The sequence below is a fragment of the Zonotrichia albicollis genome, chromosome 10 (genome assembly GCF_047830755.1).
Source record: "Zonotrichia albicollis isolate bZonAlb1 chromosome 10, bZonAlb1.hap1, whole genome shotgun sequence".
Taxonomy (NCBI): Eukaryota; Metazoa; Chordata; class Aves; order Passeriformes; family Passerellidae; genus Zonotrichia; species Zonotrichia albicollis.
Window position 1 is genome coordinate 27,520,129 of NC_133828.1, and position 26,145 is coordinate 27,546,273.

General features: G+C 37.6%; 1 protein-coding gene across 1 annotated transcript in view; it reads left to right on the forward strand.

Annotated features, from left to right (window-relative positions):
• The first annotated feature begins 11,253 nt into the window (after positions 1-11,253).
• LRP2 (LDL receptor related protein 2) overlaps positions 11,254-26,145 on the forward strand; it is a 110,705-nt gene continuing 95,813 nt past the window's right edge. The window contains exon 1 of the mRNA XM_074548547.1: positions 11,254-11,599. Within this exon, the coding sequence (XP_074404648.1) occupies positions 11,506-11,599 (94 nt within the window). The 5' untranslated portion in view covers positions 11,254-11,505. The remainder of the gene's footprint in view (positions 11,600-26,145) is intronic.

Here is a 26,145-nt window from a genome sequence, read left to right on the forward strand (position 1 = left end):
AACTGCATTCATTGCTCACATTTTCAGGAAACCTTTTTTCCCTGATAAAAGTTTTCAAGAGTGAGGTCGTAGGGCTGATAAAGATCTCATAACTGGGAAGGAATGTTCCTTCTGGTTAAAGTTAAGCAACTTCTTAGTTTTGTATTTCTTAAATTCTTGAGATGATATGTTGAGCTGAGAACATCAAATACATGCTAGCTGCATATGAGAACATTGAAAGGCCTCGTGCCTGTGAGCAGGATCCTGAAGCAACTTCACTACATTTTTTCTGTTCTAGGCAGTTTTTTATGTGGATATGGGAACTCAGTTTAATTTACAGATTAGTGACCTTTTTTTTGTGGAGGACCTTTAATTATTTCACAGTGGTTTGTAGACATTAGAGATGCTGGGAGCGCTGTGGGACAGAACTGCTCAAAGTGTGGTTCAAAACTCGCTTCCATGGGTTATGCAACGACAACTACCACATGCCTGTAGAGGTTGCTGAGTCCTGGGATGATGGTTCTAAGCTGGAACTGGGAACGGGGAGATGATGGATGATGAAGTAAGGTTGGCAAACAGCAGTACCTTTTTTTTCTGTATGCTCATGGGGCCTGACCTAGGCAAAGCAGCAACCACTCACACAAACAACCTGCCTGTTACTTGTGCTGTGGTGCAAAACAGTGGATCTTGGATCTTTTTGCTTCCTTGGCTTGAGAACCTCTTAAGAATTCTAGCCTGGAGTTGAACTTCTTACCCCACTCTAAATATATGCAGCTCTAGTGGAAGGATTTTAAAATAATTTGAGGGGGAAAAAAAGTGATGTTGCCTCAAATGTAAATGCTTGCTCCTGGTTCTAATCATTGTGTATTATGAAGCATGTTGTACATAGTTCAGAGTTATTCTGTCAAATACAAGCAGGAGGAATTTGCAGTTTACAAGGATTTTGAAGTAGCATTCTTTGAGTATTGTGTTTTTTGCTACAGTCTTCGCTGTGTCAAGTATTTGGTCCATCTCAGTCCTGCTGGTAACAGTTACTATCTAGAAGAAGATAAAGTCATGAGGGAAGAAGTCCTTTGTCAAAGAATGAGATTTTAAATATACTGAATACATTACTATTTTATTTGCTTTTAGAAGTCATTCATGGCATAGCCCTTCCTGAGTAGACCATCACAGCTGATGTCTGTTTCCCAGGTCTGTTAAATGTCACCTCAGAGATGAGGAAAAAGTTCACCTCCTCCCCTTAAACCCTTTTAGCCAGGGACAGCCCAAGTAAAGATCACTTCAAAGGCAAAGCATGGCTCTTTTTTTTTTTTTTTTTTTTTTAAACATGGCATTGCAATGGCAGTAGATGGTAGTTCTAATTTTACTGCCCCAATTAAATGTTATAATTATGCCTAGTTCTCTTCATTGTGCATATTAGAAACATCTCCTGTAAAGATGCTGGAACTGCAGCAGCTTCAAATTGGGACTGCAGAAATGGGATCAGTCCCCATAACACAATACAAACTCCAAGGGAGAGAGGCATGTGACTCCACACCCCTTATCTTCAGCTGCAACTCCTTTCAGGACTGCTCAGATAAGATTAAAAGAACCAGGCTCCCTTCCAACCATCTCCCACTTTTCACCTGAAGAAATTTGCTGAGAAAAAGAGCAGACTCTAACTGCAGAATTTGAGTCTGCTTCTAACGTGCACAAATGCAAATTCAAAGAAAATAGAGCTCATTTTGGCAAATGTGTGAGTGCAACTGAGCTCTTTTTTGATGTTGCATTTGACTTGATAGAAAGGATTCTGTTGTCTCCTTTGATTCATTCATCCTCTATGGAAAATTGTGTAAATCAAATACTAAAAGAGCTGCAACCCAAAATCTGAGAGGTTTCTTGTTGTTGAATTTAGTTTTGGCTTATTTAAACTGACTCTTAGTTTAAACTGACTTAAGCTGCAAACTCAAGTAGTCTGAAAATGTAAATTATGTTCACTGGAAAACTTTACCTCTGATCCTCCTCACTAATGGTTATTATTTTGGTTTAAGAAAACAAGTGACAGGAGTTATGATCTCTGCTTTGTTTTGCAGATAGGGGAATGAAGACATAAAGATCAAAATGGCATTAAAACTAAGAGGAGATATTTAAATATCTTCTAGGGTAAGCCCACCAAACCAATATTTAGTGTATTCAAATTGCTTAGATGATTAGGCTCCTAGATGGTAGGTTTTAATGAAAAAAAATATTTGAAATATCCTTATTCCTTCTATATTTAGAAGTAATGAAACATGAGCAGGGATGATTTGGGAATGTGACCCATGAGAAGCTACCTTTTGCTATGGAGGGAAAAAAAAGGGCACCTCCTGCAGCATATGATTGAGGGTATGGAGTGCAATTGTGTCCCTGTGGAAATCAGTAATTTCTGACATGTTTTTATTTTTTATTTCTTTATTCTTTTATTCTAGCCCTTAGCTGGATCCCAGTGAGAATGATATTTTGCATAGCTTTGTTCTAATATAACCTTATACTGTTAAAACCTAAAGGTCAAACAAAAATGGAAAACTGCCCACAAATCCCAGGTCTTTCACTGTGTTTAACTCAGGATGAGTGTGAGATAATGACAGGTGTCTTTAAAGTACCTTTTGTCCCTTCCTAATCCTGGTTTATGGAGATTTAAGCATCACAGGCATAGTAAGTAGTCAATGAAATGTTCTATCTCATACATAGTTTCCAGGGATCCCTGTGAAGTAGGAAAATATGGAGGTTGTGGTGTTAGACCTTCATCTCTTTCTGGTATTCTGATGGTGTGCTGCAGTAAGATTTGCTCTGCTGATCTTAAACTATATTCATTTTGTATGGTTTTTCTTATACTGGTGAGTTAGTTCAAATGAGCAGTTTCACAGTTGTGAATCTGACCTTGTATCTCCTAGCACAACTTGATCAATACATCAGTTCACATACAAAGCAATTGTTTTGCTGTAAGAGGAATAGTAAGGACTTCAGCATATATTGATTATATTGGTTTTGGCTTGCATTCCTCTTTGCTCTGTCTTGTAACTTAATCTGCACTGAAATATTAGGAAGACCAAAATATATTGGGAATGAAGGAGAAGGAAAGAGCAATGTAGAATATGTGATCCATACTGGAATAAGTACATGTACAGCCACAGAAATAAAGGGAAGACCATGATATCCTTTTAGAGAGCACTAAATGGTTATTGGTGCTGTAGCTCTGAGAGCAAAATTTGGGTTTAATATTCTCTTTTATTAAAAATACTTTGTTCAGAAATGGAAGAGTGCTGACACTAACATGATATATTGTTTGAATCTCTGCTGACTGTTATCAGTGTTTCAATATTTGAAACAGTTGTTGTCTGGTGACATGGAAAAGTTGATTGACAGTAAAACATGAGAACAGTTTCGCATATTTTGCATATGTTCTGTGAGTTTCATTGAAGCTCACTTACCTCACTTGATTTTAAAATATTAAAAAGCTAATCTGAAGATAATGTATTGCCACACTCACGAGACTTGTCAAATCCCAGGAAAAATGGAATCCACAGTAACTCTTGGCAATGAGGAGCATAAAGGAACAGATATGACTAAATCATCCTGCAAGGATGGTGTGGGATGCCTATGTTGATTACAGATGGCATAAATCTTTGTCTTGAATTTTCACTGCATTTCTTTGCTGGATATAAAGAGAGTGAGATATACTTCTACTGGAAAAGGTAAAGATGGATCAGCAGATCCATTCTATTCGCTGGTCTTTATTTCAGTATTAATTAATATCACTGCCTGCCTGTTGGATGATGACAAATTTTTATCAACTTTTTTTTTTTTTTAAAAACTACCATTCATATGTATGTGCCTTTGCACTTCAGGCTGAATTATTTCATTACATTCAAAATGTATCAAACCTTGAACACCACTCAAACTACAGCTAATAAAAATTCAGGGGACTGATTATTTAAAAGGTTGACTGGAAAAACTGATTGTTGACTACAGTGAGTTCCTACTTATATCTAGGAAAACTATAAACCTAATTTCTAAAGTCAGTCATAGGTTTTTGTCATCTTTTATTAAAAAATGCTCTGTTTTGTTCCTGTAGTAGATCCAGGCATCTTGTGTTTTATTTGAATGATGGCTATGGGTAGCTGTTCACTGACTGCTGATGAATCTTAACTGAAACTATTGAACTTTGGACTTTTGCCTCCGAAGTCTGAATTTAACCTAATGTCTATTTTATTTTTTTTTTAAATTTAGAAGGAAGGTTTTTAACTGTGACCCGTGGAAATAATTGTGATGTTTGTGTTTTGAGGACATTCTTAGTGATATGTATTTGATTACCCATTAGTTTTTCAAAGGAAGATGGCAATGATAATATATCAAGACTGCTGGCTCCCAATCCGCTTTTTTCATCATGCAATAATTAACTGGGTATCCAGCTTCATAAATCAAAGGTCCAAGGTTTGAGACTTGTCCTTTTAATTATTTCTGGAGTTTTGACTACAACACTACAATATGAATAAAACATTACTTTCAGGTCAATATGAGGGCTCAAGCTAATGGTCTTCAAATTAATGAAACAACTTCTTCTACTGTACCTAATCAGCCACAGAGGATTATGGGGACCGAGGGAATTTTCATTAGTATCTCTTAAAGTGTCTGACACAAAGTGACATAGCTTCAGTTTTTCTAGAAGGCTAAGTATTTAAAGTTGCTCTTAAGGAACAAAGAAGTTTTAGTACTAGGGGATATGGTATGTAACTTCCTATTTCCTTTTAATAGCTTCTGGCTCTGGCTTACAATGACACTTTAGCACAATTATTTCTCTTAGAGAAAAAAGCCACCAAACAATTAACAGCCCCTCCAATGCATTTTAAGACACTGGTAATTACAATGGGTATATTGCTCAGCTGTTCTCATACATATTTCTAGAACTCACAGACTACTGTTTCAGCGAGAACTTAGGCAAAAGGAGTCAAGAATGTGTTTCAGTTTCTTGAATATGCTCTTCAGCTTATGCTACTGTGCAGCTGTACTAGAAACTCAAGTGTCGCATATCTGAAATTTCTTGAAGTTCCTTTTCTTACTAGAAAAGTAACTTCCCTGTGGCTTTTGAGTTCTCCTTCATAATGCTGATCACCATGTATTCAAAATAATAAAGCAACAGGAGGTAGCCTTTACTGTTTCAAGGTCTTTAGATGAATCCTAGTTAGGAAATATATTAAATTTTGAAACTGGATTATACAATAATAACTACTGAATGCAAAATTTTTGCTGAAAGGAAGGAGAAATTCAATTAGCTATCTTGCAAAGTACAAATCACACCATCAAGCTATTTTTGATGGCAAACTTCTACCTCACAATTTTGTATTCTGTGAAGTGATTATAAAACTACCATTATATACTCTTTTTGTGGTAGCTCAGGTGGAGGGAGCTTCTCCAGGCTTGTACCCTGCTCCTCCTGCCCAGTACAAGCTGCTGAGACTGTGGCAGAGCAGTGCAGCGCAGTGAGGCTGTGGTGTCCCCGCTGCCCCTTGCTGCTCTGTGGTGCATTTGGGGCTGTGCTGTGAAGGGAGCACAGCCACCATTCCCCTAAGGGCTGCTGACTGAGGGGACAAAAGGGACTGGCAGTGGCTGTGCTGCAGCTCTGAGGGAAAGTGGAGAAGGGGGAAGGGTAGACTAGTCAAGCCAGTCGCCCTGCTTACCAAAGTTTGTGCTCACTGAACTGTCCTATATCTCATTCCTGTGAACAAGTCCCCCAAGGAGGAGAGAGGTTAGGTTTTTTTAATTATTGTAATCCTTTTGACCTCATGCATTCATGAGTTTGGTCTCTTCTTGTCAAAGTAGTTTTGCAGGTTGACTGAATCAGGTGCTATTTTCAAACCAAATATTTTGGGTATTGTTCCTTGACAATCAGTTAAGAATTGCTACAGTGTGGCTTATCTTTGGCTGATTTTCTTCATGTTTTTCCATTTAATTTAACATAAAAATATATTTATACTACAAATATCTCTGTATACAAATCAGTGGTTTTCATTCTCAGGGTGTTGTGGGGTAGCTATACTTTCACCATACACTCAGTGACTTTGTTCTTAGATGGTGTTTAATAGGCCTATTGATGTCTAGTTCTCTTCTTCACTAAGTGTGGAGGCTTGTTTAGAAAATTCAGAATTAGGCCATATTTTCAACTTTTTTTAATAAGTAAGCAGTAGTCTTCTGAAATACATACCAAAACTGTGAGAATCTGTCAACTGCAATCCCTGTACTGCTACACCATGTTCTCATTTGTTTGCTGTTATTACCCTGGGTTTGGCCTGGAATTCTTATTAATACTACTGAAGTCTTATTATTTATCTTGGGTCTTTTGATTGACTGCTTTTGTGATCTCTCAAGCATTTCATCCTAGCTGTTGGAGGAATGATACCTAACCATTTTTAGTATGCCTCCCACTTACAAAGATGTTTGTCCTGAACAGACCTAATATCTGTTATTAATAGGAAAGTAAACCAATGAAAAGAGTAAGGGAGATTCAGAGTTATTCCAGCCTATCCTATTTTCCTTGTGAATTCCCTATAAAGTTTTTATATCATAAGTCATTTACAAATGCTTCTCTACCTCCCATCCCTTTTCAAGTACAAATCCCATTTGTTGCTTCCTTGCAGGGCAGAATGGCACTGAAGGGCCAGTGGATTGGAGCAAAAATGGGGACTTTGTTCTTTAGAGACAGAGAAACTTCCAAAGAAATCTGTTTGCAGTAAGGCAAGTACCAAGATGTTTGGCAGTTAGAGGTGCAGCTGAGGTAGAGCATGCTTGCCCTTACTTGGTGACTGTGTCTCCAGGATAGGGCACAGGGACTTCCAGGGTGGACCAGACTGTGCTGACCAAAGGACAACTGGATAGAATAACTGCAATCTGTTTAATCTTTCTCCACTTTCTTCTTCCTTCCAGGTGAATAAAAAAACCTCTCTCTCTCTCATCTCTACATAGTTACTGTTAAACTCCCCCACAGGCCCATTTCTGCAGATGAAATATACCTGGCGTGTTTTGGAAGCTCCTTTACTGACTGTCTTTCTATTAGTCTCACTTGTTCAGTGGCAATTACCAAAAAAGTTCCCATGTTCCTGCTTCTTGTTCCAGAATGCAGTAATATAATGCCAGGTTGAAAGAGAAGTTGTAATATTTCACTAACCAGAAGACCTTGAGAAAACTTTCGGCCACAGTGCCAGCTGCATTGTGCAATTCTGACTCTGTGATTTTTGTTCTGGACCAATTCACATCTCCTCAGCTTAATGTTTCTCACATTCATGTGGTCTGGAGACCCACTTTTGGTCCAGTCTTCTGGAAATCTGTGCTTTAGTTACAAATATGCATTAGAGTTTTGGATATTATACCAGCTAAGGCTCTCTTTTTCTTAGTTTGAGATTAGGTGATGTTTTTTGTGTTGTTGTTGTGGGGTGGTTTTTTTTGTTTGGTGGGTTTTTTTTTTTTTTGTCTTTAAATTCTTGGAAAAAAATACTTCCCTGGCAAATAATTTCTATTGTTTTAGATACTGTGAAATGTGATGTGGCTTATAGGAGAAGCTTGATCAAGCTGGGGCTATTGTCTGTTTTTCTGGGATTTTTCATGTGTTGCAGAGTTGAAATTAGTACTGGTCCTTTGTACAAGGTGCATGTTCCCTAAAAGAGGACCTTTTAAGGAAACTTCTACTCACAACACGTGTATTTGGAAAAAATAAGTGGTGAAGTCCAAATACACATTGTTACTGTGGATCCCCATGAAAACAGCTTAATCTGCTCTCCCTGAAGTCTGATGTCTTTGATGAAAACTGAAGTGGACCTTAGGTGAAGGAAATGTCTCAAAAATAGTATCTCAGAAGAGCCCATCCTGCCATTAATAGCCTGTTAAGAAAGGAAGCCTCTAACACACTCAAACACACACATTGTTGCTTACTATAAAACTAAGGTTCAGTTAAGGAAATGGGACACTTTAGATTGTAGAATAGCAAAGATGGATGAAATCTGAAGAGTTAATTGCTGCTGTTGGGTACTTATATTATTACCCAGGCAGAGAGACCAAGTTTAGATTAGATTTATATGACTTGTCATTACCAGTGTTCTCCCAAAAAATGAGCACAGCTTTAGTATGTTTAAAATGTAGCCTTACTTTAGCAGAATTGCCCAAAAATAACAAAAATAACAAAAAAAAGCTTGTCATGGTTGAGGCATAGGATTTAATGATTAAACTTTAAATGTGAAATTGGAAACACAGCTTGTAACTGAAAATGTTTTCTATGTGGAAACACCTGGGTTTATCCAAGGACAGATTGACCACAAGATTACTGAATGCCAATGGCAATTACAGCTTTATTGGATAATGCACTGGGCAGATCCTTAGCCTCTCTAAACTGTCCTAGCTCCGAGAAGTTCAGAAGAGACAAATTTATAGATCTGACCCACATTTTCCTATAGTGAATATATATACATTTTTTTACTTTCCTTAACCATCAGCTTTCTATCTTTATCTAGTCGTACATCAACCCTGATATTTCTATCTGTCTGTGAAGAACTGCATGGGTTTGGACATTAATTTAGACTGAACCTTGGTCAAAAATGAAGCCTTTTAATTTTTAACTTCCTTGCTTAGCAGATATCCTTAATAAGTGAGCAGTGTCATTGTTAGTTCTAAATTACACCTTGAACTACTTTTCTGAGTTCTTGCTTACACTGAAAACCAGAAAAGCAAAGACATCCCAAACTCTATTTTGAACCAAAAGCAGAGTTCAATGAACAGCAGCATTGCCTATGTTTTCTCCCTCTAACCTTCTAACAGACATAGTCTGCATCTTCTTAAACATGTATGATCAACCAAAAATCCCTAGGTCTAGTTCAATAAGAAATCACGAGTTGCCAACAGGAACAGTCAACAGAAAGATGAGAGAAAGAGATGTTTTGCACCCACATGAGCAATTTTGGGTGTAGTTATGGGAAAGCCTTGAGGAGTTTTTATTCTGATCTTGATGTCTCTAGTCTTGAAGAAGTCCCATTTAATGGTGTCCAGCAGGACAGGGTCCCTTTACTTGAATGATGAGGTGCCATGGTAAAGTGAGAGGAGAAAATTTTAGATGAAGTAAAAAGCATTGGTTTGTGCTGGCCCATTATTATTATTATTATTATTATTATTATTATTATTATTATTGTTCAGCAGTAGCATATCTGGGCATATCAGTTTATATGTCTCTAAATGAAAATTCTGTCTTGTGAGTGCAAAGAATAATGGCTGGGAAGGGCGTGACCCACCATCTCAGCTCACTGTCAACAGCAGTGCCACCATTCCTGTTGGAGACTCCTTCTAGCCTGTCACCTGTGGCAAATACAGATGAGTAGAAATGGTGATGGCGAATGGGGCAGGAGCATTTCTGGCTGCCAGCTGTGAGGGACTGAAACAGGTGGGTGCCTCCCAAAGCTTGCATCCAGGTCACTTCAAGCATACAGTGACAGAATAATACACATAGCTCCCAGCCTGGGGGTGCAGCTCCCAAGCACTGTTTGCCCTCTCTGCGTGTTGCTGGGGTGTGAACTGCTTTAAACAATTCCTCCTCTAATTAAGTACGGTCAGTCTGTGTTGGCTTTGCAGGCACCCATCCGTAGAGAGCAGATCTGCTTGCTCCCCTCCGAGGATCCCTTCGTTCCCTCCCCATCGGCCTTGCTGGGAGATTAAAGCAGCAGCGGCCCCATACACAAAACGCAGCTGGTTCCGTTTGGTCAGCCTGAGCCTTGCTGTGAAACCACGACAAGAATTCCAGTAAGTTGGCAACACTGAAACACAAAGAAAACAACAATAGGAAAAGACCTTCCGTGCAGAAAGGAATGTTTCAGGCACTATTCCCCAACAGTGAAAGGAGAGAGGGTGGGAGGGAGGAGGGAGATTTGAAGAGGGCATGTCTCCCCCTCCCCCGGCAGCTCTGGATCTTGTGATGGAGAGATCTTATCCTCTCTTTGTGATTCAGAGGTGCCAGGAAGCTAATTGAATATTCTGATCTGCCCCCAGTGTTTCTTGTGGCTTGACCCCGGTGCTGTGTCGTACCACTACACCAAACAGCCCTGAACCTGCATAAATCACAACCTTGCAAAAGCCTATGCTCCACATCTTCTCTCCCCACCCCCCCTCTTTACTATCTTGATAGATAGAAAGCCTTTACGGAAAGGTTTAGAGGGATTAGCGTCCTACAGGACCTGGAGAGAAATCACAGTCTGCTAATAAGCAGCAGCATGTTCCCGTGCAACTTCTGCAGGGACAATAGAGGTACCTCTACCCCTTTATTGAACTTGCAATCCATGGCTAAAAGAAGAAGAGTTTAGGTTGGAAATATTGCTTAAGTTCTTTTGCAGCATCAGCAAACAGCCATTGCAGTATAATGAGCATGGTGTGATGCTAATGCAGAAGATATGTGGTATTTATAGAGGTGGTGTCATTAAAATTAATCTGACAGAGCCTCCTGGAAGACAAATAGACCCATCTTTCTCCCATGATATGTATGCACAGTAGTCACTGTTGATGTGTGTGTGTATGTGTGAAAGTACATCTAGGCATAACTAAATTTCCGGCATTAAAGACTATTTTTGACTAATATAAAAAATTATTTAACTTCACACATTTTATACATGATGCTTCTGATCCTGCAATCAAAGCCTCCAAAATGTTTGTCCTTTTTACCGGGGCTGCATTCCAGCCTGAAGTTGGTCTTTATCTTTTCCCTGTGATCCTACATACTGCTCTTCCCTTGTTAGTGGGTATATGGTTCCTGAAATGGCCGCAGTAAAACACAAGGAGATATTTCTTTGTGTGTTGCACACACTGTTGGAGAGTTAGAATGAAAGGAGCATGTCTCTAGGTGATAATCTTGAGAATTCACAGCCAAAGCACTTTACCAAACTGATTTTATCTGCTAAGAAAGTGCAAAAGTAAGTTTCATCCCTACAGTTTCCTTTCATAGTATTTGTGTGAGGACTACTAAGTTCTAAGCTTTACCTCTGCACTGGTGAATATATGTTGGATTTTTTTCAAAGTTATCAAAAATACTTTTTCTTATTTGGAGCATGCCTTTGGGACACTAAAACCAGTGACATACTTCACTTGCCACCTGCAATTCCCAGAACTACTCCAAACAGATAAGCACAAGAAATAGAGCACCAATGGACTCTGATACGAAGTCAGCAAAGTGCAGGCTCTTGGAAGCATCTCGGCGATCCTGCAAAGTGTGGAAGGAGGGGCAGAGGCAGCCTGTGGCTGCAGGGCCTGGAGCAGTGCCTGATTCCCTCATGCTGGTTCCGGGGCCGCAGGGTATAAAGAGCTTTATGCAATGTCTGGAGGGTGGGAGTTTATAGAAAACGCGATGTCTCAACAGGCGAACACGCCTTTCTTCTGCAACTAGCAGGATAAGAAAAAGACACCAGGCTCCTTGTGCTGCTGCTGTGCAGATCAGCACCCCGGAGTCCAGGAGCCAGCTTCTGAGGAAGCTGGAGCATCTCAGCCCAGATGGGACCTCACCATCGGATGGATGGAAGAGCAGCAACTGCTTGCAAACTGCTCATATTATTCACTGCATGCATGATGCAGGGCAGTTGCCAAGGTAAGCGCTGTGCTCCAGCCTCTCCAGAGTGGGAATTGCACCGCAAGGAGCATACCCCTACTCCGGGGACTTTTATTAGAAAAAGACCAAAGTGTCTGAAAGTAGAGGGTTAACGGGCGCTGATTCAAGGAGTTCTTTCTAATAGCTAGGGGAGACAGCTGGCTCCTTCCAGGAGTCATTTGATGGAGTCGGTTTCTGTTGTGGAAAAGTAAGTAGCGCCTTAAAAGCACTGCAAATACCACCGATTCTTTAGCTTCACTTCATCTTGTTTTTAAGTTATCCTAGGATGCTTCTTTTGATTGTTTTTCTGGTTTGTACAAACTTTTTTTTTCCTAGTTGTGTGAGACAGCAGCGCACAAATGTGGCTAAATTTTGAGGGACATGTCAGACTTTGCAACTCCACGGTCTAAATTCATGGTTTTGTGGAAATGCAAGCAGGCAGGTTGTTCTGTGAGTGCTGATTACTGGCTGTGAATAAGGCCAAAAAAGAAAAAGAAAAAATCACCCCAGACTTTTTGCATTTTTTCCTTGTGATCTTTGTGCTTTCTTTGCTACTGAAATACGGGTGGTTTTGCAGAGCAAAGTTCACCTGCATTCCAAGGGCTGGTTCGGTGACCACTAAAATTGTACCTAGAGTTGTTTTTGGTGAGGAGTGCACGGGCTGCAGCACTTGCACGTAGACAGGTTGGGCCGAGGGGAAGGGGGTTTTCTGCATGGACCTGCTTGCGTACGTGTGGTGTATGTGGTCATTTACAGAAGGCTATAAGAAAGAAACAGATGCTTAGTCTGGAGCACAATAAGCTCCCCTCAGTCGGTCTCAGACGCAGATTTGAAGTTGAGAGAGGGAGAACTTTTTCTCTGGGCTTTACTGTTGCTAGGCGACATGGAGGAGCATGTGACTGGCAGAGCAGGCTGAGTGCCGCTCCTCCGGTGCTAATCTGGCTGCTAGGGATGGAGTAGCCGTGTGCCCAAGCGCTCCCTCCGGCTGTGACTGCAGCCCATCTTCCTGCCTTCCCCTTCTTCGCGCTCTTTAATTGCCTTGCATTGAAAATCAAGCCTGTCTTGTAGGAGCAAGAGTGGCTGAAGTGCATTTCCTCCGCCCCGCGTAGTGACCTGCAGCCCTGCTGCTTCTGTGGGTGTCTGTGTATTTACGTGTGTGTTCAAATTGTTAATCTGCTTTCTTTGCTCAACTCTTAGTTTAAGCTCCTTAGACAGAATCAACTAAGTAATTATACAGCAACTGCTGCTAGCAGCTCCCACTTATGAACAGGGAAATAAGAGATAGCTAATGTGCTGGAGACCTGCAAAAACTCCAGCCAAGGAGGTCACACTGGGCAGAATTAATCCTATGCATTATTATTTTACATTGGATAGAATGGAACCTGCAGTACAGATCAAATTTTGTTTTTTTTTTGTTCTACAGCTGCTTGATTGTCCAGAACGTACCTGTTAAAAGACATGACAGAACAAGCAGAGAGAGGCTTTGAACTAGTATCCCTAAGTAGTAGAAGTAAATTTTTTTTTTTACTTTTATGGTGTTCTTTCTCCCATTCTCCCCTCCCCCCGCCTCCACAGTAGAATAACTGTGGAAAACAAACAGTATAATTTTAGTAATGACTGACTGATAGTAGCAAAATACCTGGATAGCAATTCTGTCTGCACTGTGATTATGATCATGAAATATTTGGTAACCTCAAGTTACAGTTCCTTGAATGTTGAGATTATGTCAGACTCTTATTTCCAATAGCAAATTTGGAGAACCATGAAAGCAATCCCAAGCCTTTGAAGGAATATGGTGAAAATCTGTTATCTTGCCTAATCCTCAATATTTCCAAACGCACTTCACTGATGTTTTTTGAGATTTTTGTTGGCAATATCTGAGTGTTCTCAATATAGGATGGATGTTTCTAGAACATTCCTTTCACCTAAGGACTTGCTCAAATGATATTCTTCCTCAATTTACCTAATTCTGGTTTTACTGAGAGTAACCATAGTGCTCATAAACAGAATAAAAATGCTGTGTTTTGTAATTGCCAGCAGTACAGGGCTTGTTTCTCCAATCTTTATAGGTCTTGTTGTCTGTGGGGTAATTGTTGCCAGAAAAGTGTAACTGGAATCTAAAAAGTAGTTAAGTGAAGGTAGTGTCAAGCAGGAGCATCACAGGACTATTGCTCGTGTTTGTTTTGAGAAAGTGCTTTATACTCAGCCATAAACTAGAGACAATGGATGGATGTTAGTGCACCAAACTGGGTTTGTATCCTGCACCTCTGCAGTGATAAATGATCAGCTTGATACATCCCCGGCAAATATGACTAAAATTTGTTACCATTGTGAGGTCTCTATTAGGCTGAGGATGAAGGCTATTCTGAGAATGAATTCATATGGTATGATAAGGTACATCAGAAATCACAACAAACATTTGCATGAAGTGTGGCAGGCCATTAAGAAATAGGTATGGTAAGACCAAGTAGAGAAGAGGTACAGCAGTTCTTTCTAGAAGTCATGGAGAAACGTATTTTCCATAAGGCATTGTAATAGTTCAATCTCCAAATTAATAATTCAATGGTTTTTAGACATTGTCTTCACTCAAAACTATTTCATTTGTCTGTAGGATGATGTACAGTGACATTGCTACAGGCGACAGGTCAGTCACTGTTCATACCTCCTTGTACAGCACTGCACACTTTTAAATGAGAGAAGCCTGTCTGGAAGATCCCACCCCTGCCAAGACCTAGAGTTTAGAGACTTGAGTGACTGGGGACTGAGGATTTGGAAGTAATGAGAAGGGAAAAAGGGATGCCAAGAAATAGGAATGTACTGATGCGATCCTGACATACAATTTACTGGGTTTTGTGCAATTCATAATGCTGCACTAGGACAATTGTATTGGTTTCTCTGGGAGATGTACTGACACAAAATGAAGAGCACAAATTGCAGTGCATGTCCATGTACCTGGCTTCTAAACTGGTTTAGTTCGTGAGGCCTGACAATTTGCAAGTATCTGTCAGTGAAACACATTATTGTCTTCTCACATTTTAATGACCTTTTCTGTGCACTAACAGGGGTTTTGGGGTTTTTTCTTTGTTCTTTTTAATGAATAGCCCACTTCTAGTACATCTCTTGAATTTTCTTAATAATTCACTCTTTTTCTGTATTCTGTTCAGTAAAGCATATCAGGTATTTGCAAAGTAATCAGCTGAAGCAAAGAATGGGTCAAATCCCAGAATTTTAGTTAAATATTGAAAGCAGTAATTGGATGACACCTGGTTAGATTTAGGTTCTATGCCAAATGCTAGAATTACAGTAAATAATTAAGCTACAGGAGTGAAGACAAACAGAGACAGAGAATCCAAGGAGATTTCAAGTAAGATAAATGTGTGATGTGTGCGATGCTTCTATTTCCCTGTAAGACAAACCAAAACCTTCTTTCATAAATTGAGCTGATTGGAAATTTGAGCAATGAAATCCGACTTTAATCCAGATTTACTTGCCATGTGTTTTGCAGGAAATAGCAAAGATTCATTTGGGGTAAAGGTAGACTGCAATTTCATTACAGCCTTTTAATTCTTTTCCTTTTGGGCTTCCTGGGTTGACATGAAATCACTTGTACTGTTTGGAGCCTTTCTCCTCCATGCACTTCTTGCACTTTTAACTTCTCATACTTTAACACTGAACCTTCTAAATATGAATACTCTTCTTTTTAGTTGAGCAGTAGGAAGGCACATTGCAGATGTAGTTTATTTTATCTATGTTATTGAATCGATTCAGTCTTCTACAATAGTTATTTTTAGATCTGCGTGGTTGCGATAACTTTTCAGATAGACAAATATGTAACTTGAGTCACTGTTCTATCACTTTTTTAAGCAGGAATTGTATCTTCTCTTTCGGAACTCTACTTAAAAGACACTGGAACCATATAGTACTTTGGATGTTTCAAAGGAACTTATACTTTCTAGAAGTTGTCATTGTTGAAAAACATTAAAGGTCCCTTCTAATTAAGAATCTACAGGTTGACTTCTATTTAAAGAGAAGTGGATGTTTTTATTCCACTTTGACTAGTTAGTAATGATAATAATAATTTGTCAGTTTCTTTTTAATAGCTTACACTGAATGTGGCAGATAAGAGCTGTTTTTAAAATTACTAAAGTTCTTATTTATATAATTTGATAATAATAATGTTCTCAAAAATACCTTGAGCTGTTTCTAGATGAAAAAATAACAAGGTTTCTTCTGAGTCAATGCAGTGCAATTCCTTTAATTTCAAAGAAATTGCTGAGTTGTACTGATCTAAGACAGAAAATATGATTCAGTGAAGAGTAAACATCTCTTTAAATAGCTCTTCATTGTTTGAGGTACATTTTGAAGTCCATTTCATTATGATAGTGTTAATTCTTGTTAAAATATTTTTTCTCCCTTGATTCAGTACACTTACAGGACAGTTGAAAAAAAATAAGTTTAATGAGTAAGCATAGAACTGTTAAATCAAATGGATAGCCTTTAGCGTATTCCTTAAGCTTTGACTGTTGGTTTCAGGGGTTTTAATGTTTTCTTTGTTTTGCAATGCTGAAAGTGGATTAGAGATCAAAGGAGCGCTGTTAGAAGTTTTGTTTTGGATTAATTAAACAACATATAAAAGTTGATTGAAATGGTTCTGTTTCCATGACCTGTTCTATTTTATAGTTTTAACATTAATAAGTTGCCTTTGTTTTACAATCAAGAAGCCAGATCTTCAGCAAAAGGGCACGGTTTACAGCAGCAGCGTCTGCCCAATTATTTTCCTGCACAGCCAGGTCATGGTGCTACATCCTGCTGAGTCAAGTCAGAGAATGGGGAATTGGGACTCCCTTTAATGGGGATTGCTGGGTCATGCTTTTTGGACCAAGAAGGCTGGGGCTTTAGCTGTGTTCTGTGGCATCTCTTAAAAAAAAAAAAAAAAAGGCATAGTCCACAAGATATCCCAAGAACTGATACATTCACTGATGTTTTTAAAATCTAGGTAATGGTTTTTATCTTCTGTTAAAAGAAAATTCTTGTCTTTAAACAGGCTGTGTGGAGATACTGACTCTCTGGACAGCAATATAACAGGCATGGTTGGAATCTTCTTCTAGCAGACATTGTGAAAGACTGATGGAGAGATCGCTGTGAGGAGGGGATTCCAAGTTAAAGTTTGCAGACCTGTAGGCCAGTGCCTGCAGTCCTCTGAGCAATGTGATTTGTATGTTGTGTGTTCCCACTGAGATACCTGGGAGACAGTGTATGCCTTTGCTGTAGTTTTTTGTGCTTGCTTCTGGATGTAAGGACATAGGGTGCAAAACGTGTATGCTTTTGTGTTTCCAGGTATGTTGCAGGTGTAGGGCTTATTCAGCTATACCAGCTAGAGAAGTTCTTCCCTACTATTAACCTCTGTGTCTGGAATGCTGCTTAGAGTATTTAGCTGATGTAATTTAAATAATGATTTAAAATATTAATTTATTAATTATTATGTCTTAATAATAATTTATAAATTATTTAAAATAAGAATTATTTAATATAGTGTCCCAGCAGCCACTAATGAAGGGAAGTCATAGCAGAATCAAGCATCCTTAAAAAGTCAAAATGGGTGAGTAAATCTGAGAGTTATAGATTTTGGATGCTTATGGAAATTATTGGTAAAATACTTCCATTGGGATTGACAGGAAAAGTAATGTTTCAGGAGAAGATGATATTTCTTGTATTTATCTTATTCTGATGAATTCAAGGACTATCTTTTTAATATGACACACTCATTAATATTACTATTTGTGTAAAATGATTTCTTAAATTATTTTTTAAACCGAAAACTAGAAAAAAATATGCTTACTTAAAAACAAAACAGCCAAAGGATTATTTAATTCTTATTGTTCTTTTTCAAGTTCTTTAAGATAAAACTGCCTTTTGTGTGAGCACATCAGTCAACATTGTTGTTTCAGTTCAGGTGATCCTGGCAGCAGGTGTGGAATTAGATGATCTTTAAGGTCCCTTTGAGCCCAATCCCCTCTATGATTCTGTGACCCATCATTTACTCGGGCCTGCTTTGCCAGATGGAATTTCCTTTTTGGGAACCTTGATAAGGAGTGCCCAGCCATTAGCTGCTGACTGAAACAGAGTCACTACTGAATAAGGGAGAAATGTGATGTGTCAGTGCATCCAAAGGAATAGATGTGCTTCCCAATGTCATGGGCAGCAGTAAGCAGCAATAGAATGTCTGTCTAGGCACACTGGATGCTTGTAGCATGTGGTCTGTCTATTCTGTACTGACACATCAGTTCTGTTTTCTGACAATGATCCCACACGTTTCATTTGCAATGAGTAACTGTTCCAATTCTTGAAATTTGTGCAAAATGACTAGTGCCCTGTGAAGCTTTGGGACACAGTTTAAATTGTCTTTTTTTTTTTTTTGATCTAGAGTCATACTGGTATGATGGTAAAGAATTTTGTTGTGGATATGTGCTCTGTGGTGGGAAGAGGGAAATAATTTTCACTTTATGTGCTTACTGTGCTTATTATCTGTAAAGGAAAGTGGTTTATTTTTTGCATGGCAGGTTTCATTTTTCATTTAATAACTGGTAAAATAAAATTACAGTAAGGTTTATAATTTGGCAAAATGTTATATGTTGCATAGCCATTTTCATTCTAGCAGTGATGCAGAAACGAAATACAAAAATGAAAGAATTTCACTGTCATGAGCTGTGCAGGAAGGCTCTTGCTGAGGCCAGTTCCTAGTGCTACAATGACTCATCAGCTTTCAGGAGAGCATGACAGAATTGAATGCAGGTCATCATCTCAGCATGGGGTCTAATTTTGTGAAAAAACAGCACACAGGTTGGTAATTTTTTTTAAAATTATACGGGATTTCAAAACGATAAAAGCTTCCTGAGAGGGTTGTTTTATCATCTGCTACTGCATCTGACTTTCTCACTGATATATACTGTACATGTTCTCTCTAAGTTGTTGAAGCACTTTTTTTCCCCCTCACTTTCCACACACTGTGTAGTTGTAAATACTTCCTAGTTCTTGAGGATTTTCCTCTTTTGGTCATATTTCCCCCCACCTTCTGTTACCCAGTTGTTATTCTGCAGCAGCCTTGGGGCCATTAGCAAGGTTCATTCTTATGAAAATGCTTGGGATGCTTCCTTCTGTGAGTAACTGAGGCTGTCTTTATTTCTACGTGTTTGCATGTTCTTCTTCCTCTTTATGTCATATGGTCAATTAGAACAGATTTTTGCCTACTTAACGTGCCATTCATGAAAAAGAAGCTACTAAGGTTTAGGAGAGCTGGGATGTGTATGCTTCCCTAGAGATCCACAGTCTTGCTTCCCTTCCCAACTAACACAGTTCCAACTGGTTTATGTGGATTAAGACGCCTCATGTAAAGACAACTGGGTGGGGTTTTCCAGTTGAAGGCAGAACACGTTCTTAACATGAAAGGTCTAAAACATTTTTATATTGAGAAGGCTAATCTGTCAGCAGCACTGCAAGTACTGGTTCTCTTGAATTTGGCCATAGAGATAATAATTTTACTAAAATATCTAGGAGTACAAATAGTTTTTGTTAGCGTCCTCTTGTAAAGTACTTTATATGCAGTTTAGATTAAAGAAGGTGTCCAAGAAAAAATTAATGGCTTACCCTCAGTTGTCACTGAAGTACAAGAAATTTGTCAATGACTTAAATGAAAGAAGGAACCTGGTCTGTTCAAGGAGTATCACCTCCTGTCTATGAGAATTAGTCCTTGCTTAAAAGAATTATTTCTTATTCCTGCCTTTTTATAGGACTAAAAAGATAGTAAAAGTTTATTTATTGCTTTAAAAAAGTGAGTTGAAACAAGATTATAAAGTAACCTAATTTTTATTATTTTGTTTGTAGTACTGTGTGATAGAAAATATACATAGTATGGATATGTACTTTTTGTCAGCATGTATGATAAATAAACTGTCATGGTTTAAAATTTATAAGGTTGGGTTTTTTACATTTAGGATCAATGTGAATAATTTGGAAAGACTGAATATCTTAATAGTTTTTAACTTTTCCCAGAACAATTGGTTTGAAAGTGGTAGTGTAGAAACCATTGTTTTGTTCTGAATAACAGAGCCTTAAGAAAAAAAATTAGAACTGATTATTTTTTTCCCTAGGAGGTCCATATATGGTGTATTTAAAAAAAAAAAGAGAACTTGTTCTCTTTATTGGTTCAGGCTTAAAATTGAAAAAAATAAATTGAATGGATTTGTTAAGAACAAATTAATAAACAATTTCCATTTTTATCAGTCTTTTTGCTGCTTTTTCAATTAATAAAACTGAAAGGTAGAGGAGATGAGGATTATGAATATCTTTAATGTTGCTAGGAAGCATTTACAGTGTCATTCGTTTGAACTTGTTGTCTGCAGGAGACCTAAACCCTTTTTTCTTTGCAGGAAAGCTTTCCTGCTTAGTTTCAGTAGATTAAAATCCTGAATTTCTTTAATTCTTGGATTTATGTTAGGGCATTAGCAGAAATTAATCTATAGCCCTTTTATAACTGTATTAACTGAAAACAAATAGTTTAACATTGAGTACAGTGATTTTAAGTTTTTTTATCAAAGATTTTGCATGTGAGCATTATTAAAATGATATTTGATGCTTTAGTTGTAACAATTGCTTTAGCTGACAAATATCTGTATGTGCAAGAACATGCAGACACAAGGCATAAAATTAAATGTAGATTTTGCTGGGTTTTATTCCTGCTTGGCAAGTAAAGGCAAACCGTAAAAATATGCTAATGCTGCAGCAGACATGGTATTGCTAAGTCCATAATGAAAGACAATATTTTCACTTTTAGTCGTGCTTTTTGAAAAAAATAAATCAGTAAGTAAAAATTTCAAATGTAGGTACTGGATCTTACCTGTCAGAGTAGAACTTGTTTGTTATAGTTTCTGATACCTGTCATTGTGCTGAACACAAAATGTGGTTTAGTCAAAAATAAGCCCAGCTGGTAGTCGTGAAGAACCAGATCTTCTGCTTCAAGTTCAGTCTTTTTTCATTTCCACCACTGCCCCTTGCCTCCCACCCCCAAACAATCTGACAAGCGCCTTGTTTCTTGTACTGTCTAATAAACATACCAGCAAAACAGAGTGTGCCTCTCACATATTATATTGTGACTTTTTTTGAGTGTTGACAGGTTAAAAATAAAATATGAATCTGTGTTGGTGAAGGAAGAACAGGCCCATTTGGCCTCTTGCCATTGGCGCACCCTGGGAGCTCAAGAGCCTCCTGTCTTTCTGTGCAAACTATCCAGGCCCTTGATTGTACAGTGCAAGGCACAAGGAGTTCTTGATCACCTGCTGTGTCTGTAGATGCTATTTTACTAATAATAATCTTGTTATATGTAATTGGATGATAATTCAGTAAAAGAAATCCTGCACTTCCCTTTTAACAATGCATTGCTCTATATCTGGCACTTCAGCTTTTCTGCCTCAGATCGTCCCTTGACTAGTCCTCTGTCTGCCTATCAGTCTGTCTATAAAGAACTTGCAGTCATGTGAAGTGGGTGCAGATGCACATTTGTACTGTCTTTTCGTTGATATTGCCAGTAAAAATTACTTCTTCAATCTGCTTTAGAGATATGTAGGTACAAAATACATTTTGTGTTGCAAGGGCTTGAAAACTGCAGATAAATCTTTTACTACCTTGTGTAATACGTGGAAGTGTTTGTGTGGTCTGTGTTGTTTTTTTTTTTTAATCTGAATAGTTTGTATTAAATGTAGTGAAGTTTAAAGAGTGTAGAAAGACTGAAGGCTAAATGTCATGCTGAGATATATGAAAGTCAGCATAATTTCATCAGACTCTATTTTTCTTATCTATTAAATAATATTTGCTCATTCTCTGATCATAATTGCTAGCAGAATACTGCTTTATAGTATCATAGGGTGTTATTTGAAAATAAGCTAAAATTTGAATTTTGCTTCTTTGTACATTAGTGGGGAGGAGCAGAATTTCCAAAATTTCAGCCTTCCCTCCTTGAGCATTCCAAAACCTTAGGCTGTTTGACATGTAATTAAGCTAGGTAAAAATCTAACATCAAAGTCTATGGAAGATGATTATTCAGGATTCTTTCACCTGCAAGGCCCCTAGAGTGGACTGCTCTGTTTGGGGGCCAAATGGAAAAGAGAACACCCTTTCTTGGAAGCCAGAAAGGGAGGAAAATAGAGCTTGTCACTTATTTTTCTATTTGTGAATTTTGTGTGTAAGAGGTTTGTAATGCACAGTCTGTTTGCATTTACTTGTTGAAAATCTGAAGATGTATTACAAGTGTTAAGTGCTCAGCTGAAAAAATATTGCCTGGAAGAACATTACTCTTTTAGATGCAAAAAATCTGTTGAGAGTGTTGATTCCTGAAGTGTAAAGTAATTGCAGCAGTGTAAGTTTGATTTCTGAGTGGACAGTTTGAGAGTGGTACAATCTACCCTGGGCTTAATACATTCCTCATTACTTTAAATTCTTCATTCACACTTAACTGCTAAAGAAGCGTTAGCAGTTCTCAAAGGCATTGTGAGCACAAGGAAGGAAGAGCAAATGAGGGGTTTTGGACTATTCTATGTAGTCAGAATGAGCAGTCATGGCCCTTAATATGTGGATGACAAATGTAATTCAGAAGATGTGTAGTCTGAGTTAAAAGTGTGAGGGACTTCAAGGTTAAATAGGCAGGTAGAAAATCTATGAAAATAATACACAAGACTAGAACTGTTCAGGGAGGTACTGCAAGGAGTCAAAAGTAACACAGAGGGGTGAAGAGTAAGGCTGTTTTGGTTCTGTTATAAGCCAAACATAGCATTCTGGTTTTAATGTTGGGGCAAAAAAATATAAAAGGATTGAATTGTAGCTTTAATTCTGTAACAAAATATTTCTACATGAAATGAAGCCCAGTGGATGTTGAGAGTGTGTAGGGGACTGCCTTCCTGTTGGAGACTGTGGCCCTATGGGTTAAAGCATTGCACTGAGAAATGTGTGACGCTATTGACTTCTCTCTCTTCTGCTGGAATTCCCTGTGACTTCATGTGACATCGAGCAACATTCATTAGCAGTGTGAATGTTGAGTACCATCCCCGATGGCAGTGGGGTTTGTCTTTGGCAGTGGTTTACCATAGGGTACTTCATTCATATGCAGGCAACAATTGGTGCAGAAAAATAAGGTGAATAGTGGTAGAAGATGCACTTATTTTTAATAAATTAAAAGTGTTTAGTTAGTAATTAGCTCAATCTTTTTTCTGATAAAGTCACTAGTATGTTGGTCTATTCCAGTGGAAAATGACTACCTGACAAAACCTTTCTGCCAGCAGCTTTCCCTGAGCTAGTAACATAAGCCTTCTTGTTTTATCTGGGCAAATTCTGAATCTGAAACATCCACTGAGTCTCTTGCAAGAGAATCCCAGACACAGAGAACAGTATAAATTCCAGTGACCAATTTAGCATGAAGAACCGAGATAGTAAGTATAACAAGACGTTTAGAAACAGTGCTTTGATCTACATTTTTCCAGTAATGCTTCTGATCTTTGCTTTGCAATTTTAGTATCAGACTGATTTATATTAAAGCCAATATCATATATTTGTTATTTCTTTGGTGTTTTCCTTAATGTTGAGCATTTGAAACCAATTTTTCCTTTCAAAATAATTTTTGTTAATGCCAAGAGATTCTTTTTTATATATATATGTTCTGATGTGATTCCTAAGATCTGCCGTGCATTTTTAGCCCATATTTTAGTAGTTTATAAATTTTGACTTTAATTATAGTCAGAAGACTGAAACTGAATTATAGTAGTAGTAGAGCAACACCTAAAATTCAATAATTTCTGGAACTTGAACTTTCAAAAGTCACCCAAATTCTGTTCTATTAGCAAATTCTAAACATGAAAACAAAGACTGATTACTTTATTGCTCATTTTTAAACTCAGTGGTTATTTCCTTCCTATCAGCATTTGTCAGAGTAAATCTGAATTTCTATGGAAATTAGTTCATTAGCATAAATTTTTTATAATATCTGACTGATTAATGAGCTGCCTTACCATTTTAAAAAACCACAAAAAATTTATTGAAAGGAAAACCTTCCATAAAACTACTGTTTGCTAATTCTTCAGTGACTTGAAGCTTCAAATAATATCAATAAACAAGTGAATACCCCTTTTTTTCTTACAGTCCCTACTCTTGCTGAAACCCAGGTGCTGCAGGTTCATGTTGCATAGAATATACCAAATCTGGTTATTACTGACATGGTTATTTTTCTTTCATTCTGGTTCTTTCTCCTGGGTATTTGTAGCAGTAACTTTGTAATCATGTATTTTTCCCCTGATTATTTTCTCCTTTATCAAAGTTAGAATTGTTTTTGCTCACAGATGAAACACAAGCTTTTTAGAACCTCTGAGAGAAGTGCCCTCAATACTGCAGATCACTTTTACTTCTTTCATATTACTGATTTTCAAAGACTGGTTCTTAAAATGAATTTACATAATTATCTGCTAGGTAATTTTCTTTGTTCTAAAGATAATATAAAACAGTAATAACTGAAGTATTAGTCTTTCATAACATTTGTAGGTGTTTCAGAGCTCTTTGCCTTCAGTTATAAGTAAGCACAGCAGATAATATTGTAAAGCTTAATGCCATAATTAACTGAATTGTAACAGGTCTGCTGAAGAATTGTATAAATAAACATGGATATGGTGCTTACTGTGTAGAGGTGTGAGCATCTTAAATTGTAATTCTGAGAAGTATTATAGAGAGTAACAGAACTGTGTGACTTGCAAGTTGTCTGTTAATATTCAGTTACCATTTCTGGTACTGTACAAAGACTGCTGTGTTTATACTGCTTTTAAAAAGAATTATCAGTGTTATCACCTCATTTTAATCACTATAAGAACTTAATACAAGATAGGCAGAATAAATGATAGTTGTACATAGTGCTTGATTTTTTTTAGCCAGTTATTATTTAGAAATAATATGCAAGTAGCTCATATTGCTTGTTTATAAGAATGTTTCATTAAAAATCCTAATGGGGATGCAGATTTGATTCTATATTGTAACTTCCTTTTTAAGTAAGTAACTTTAAATAGCCATAATATACTAAATATACAAGAAGATTTGGTAATTTTTTTGCATAGCAATTGCAATTGATAAATGGTGGGTTATATGTTGTGTTTTTAGAGCTTTAACTGCTAATCTCATATGAAAATGTTGCTTTGTAGGGCAAAATTCAGGGAGAGGGCCTGGGATTCCAGAGTGAACTTGTACATTCCTTCAGGGCATTTTTGCAAGGGAGGTTGTTGTGTTTTAAAGGTAGTTGATAAGAGACCTGCACCACCAACCCCAGACCTGCACCACCAACCACCATCATGCATTAGTCTATAGAAGGTATTTGGGTGAACATACTCCTGTACCACTCCGTACCACCATTTATCCAAGTGAAATTTTTGACCATTTGCAGGATACATTATAAATCAGGGTGTCACTAACAGACAATCAGATTTGAACATTCCTTGCATAAAGGAGCTTGCCTATATCCCTGAGGAATACATCACTTAACTGTGTTTATGTGACAGTGTTGATATGCCTGGTTTTACATGAAAGTTAGGTAGCGTGTTATTTATGTCATCATGAATTCAGAAAATAGGTGGTTGTGCTTTATGTATACTGAGGTTATCTCCTCTGGACAGATCACTCAAAAGAATTGAAAGATGTGATTTTATTATGTGGTTATTAATTTAATCAGGAAATGGGATTTTTTTTTACAGATTTGGATTTTGCTACTACTTCAGGTTTTTTCAGTGTTCCCCTCTCTGAGGTGCTGACAACAGATTAACATGAAACAGAGCTCTCTTGAACCTAATTATGTTGTAGCTTATTGTTTTGAGGATCTATAAAACTGTTCACTCCCTTTTTATGAGACTGTAATCACAAGGAAAGGCCCTAAACAGTGCCTTTTCTCTTTCCTATAGACTGGAGATTTCATTAGTTGACTCTAATAAAGGACTGATCCAGCTGCATTTACACCTGGGAATGAATGCTTCTTTATCAGCTCTTAATCCTTAGTAGATCAAGCAGGAGAGAATGACAGCAGGATAGCTTTTGATCAGCCATAAATGTCTGAAAGCTTAATTTTTTAAAACATTATTTTCTATTCAAATCTTGACTCAAGACTTGCTTTCCTGTACTTCAGAGGAAATATTTTAAGTATGAGGGCATTATTAAAAAGCAAAACAAAACTGAGATTTTTCTATACTTTCAAGCAATTACCACTGAAACAAGATTTCCACATCAGCTAAGGGAATTATTATTGTATGTTTTTAAATCCTTATACACTTGGGAGAGCACTAGTGTTTAGCATGTTTAGCCCTTAGATATAATGTGGAAAATGATGCCCCACCTTTATTTAAAGTCTATACTGCTTGGGAATTTAAAATTGATACATTCCTGCTAAATAGGTTTCTGTAGTGTATGTACTCTGAGACTTGTTTGGGTTATTTTTTCCTTTTTTATAACTATTTTGGTTTTGTTTGTATAATATACAA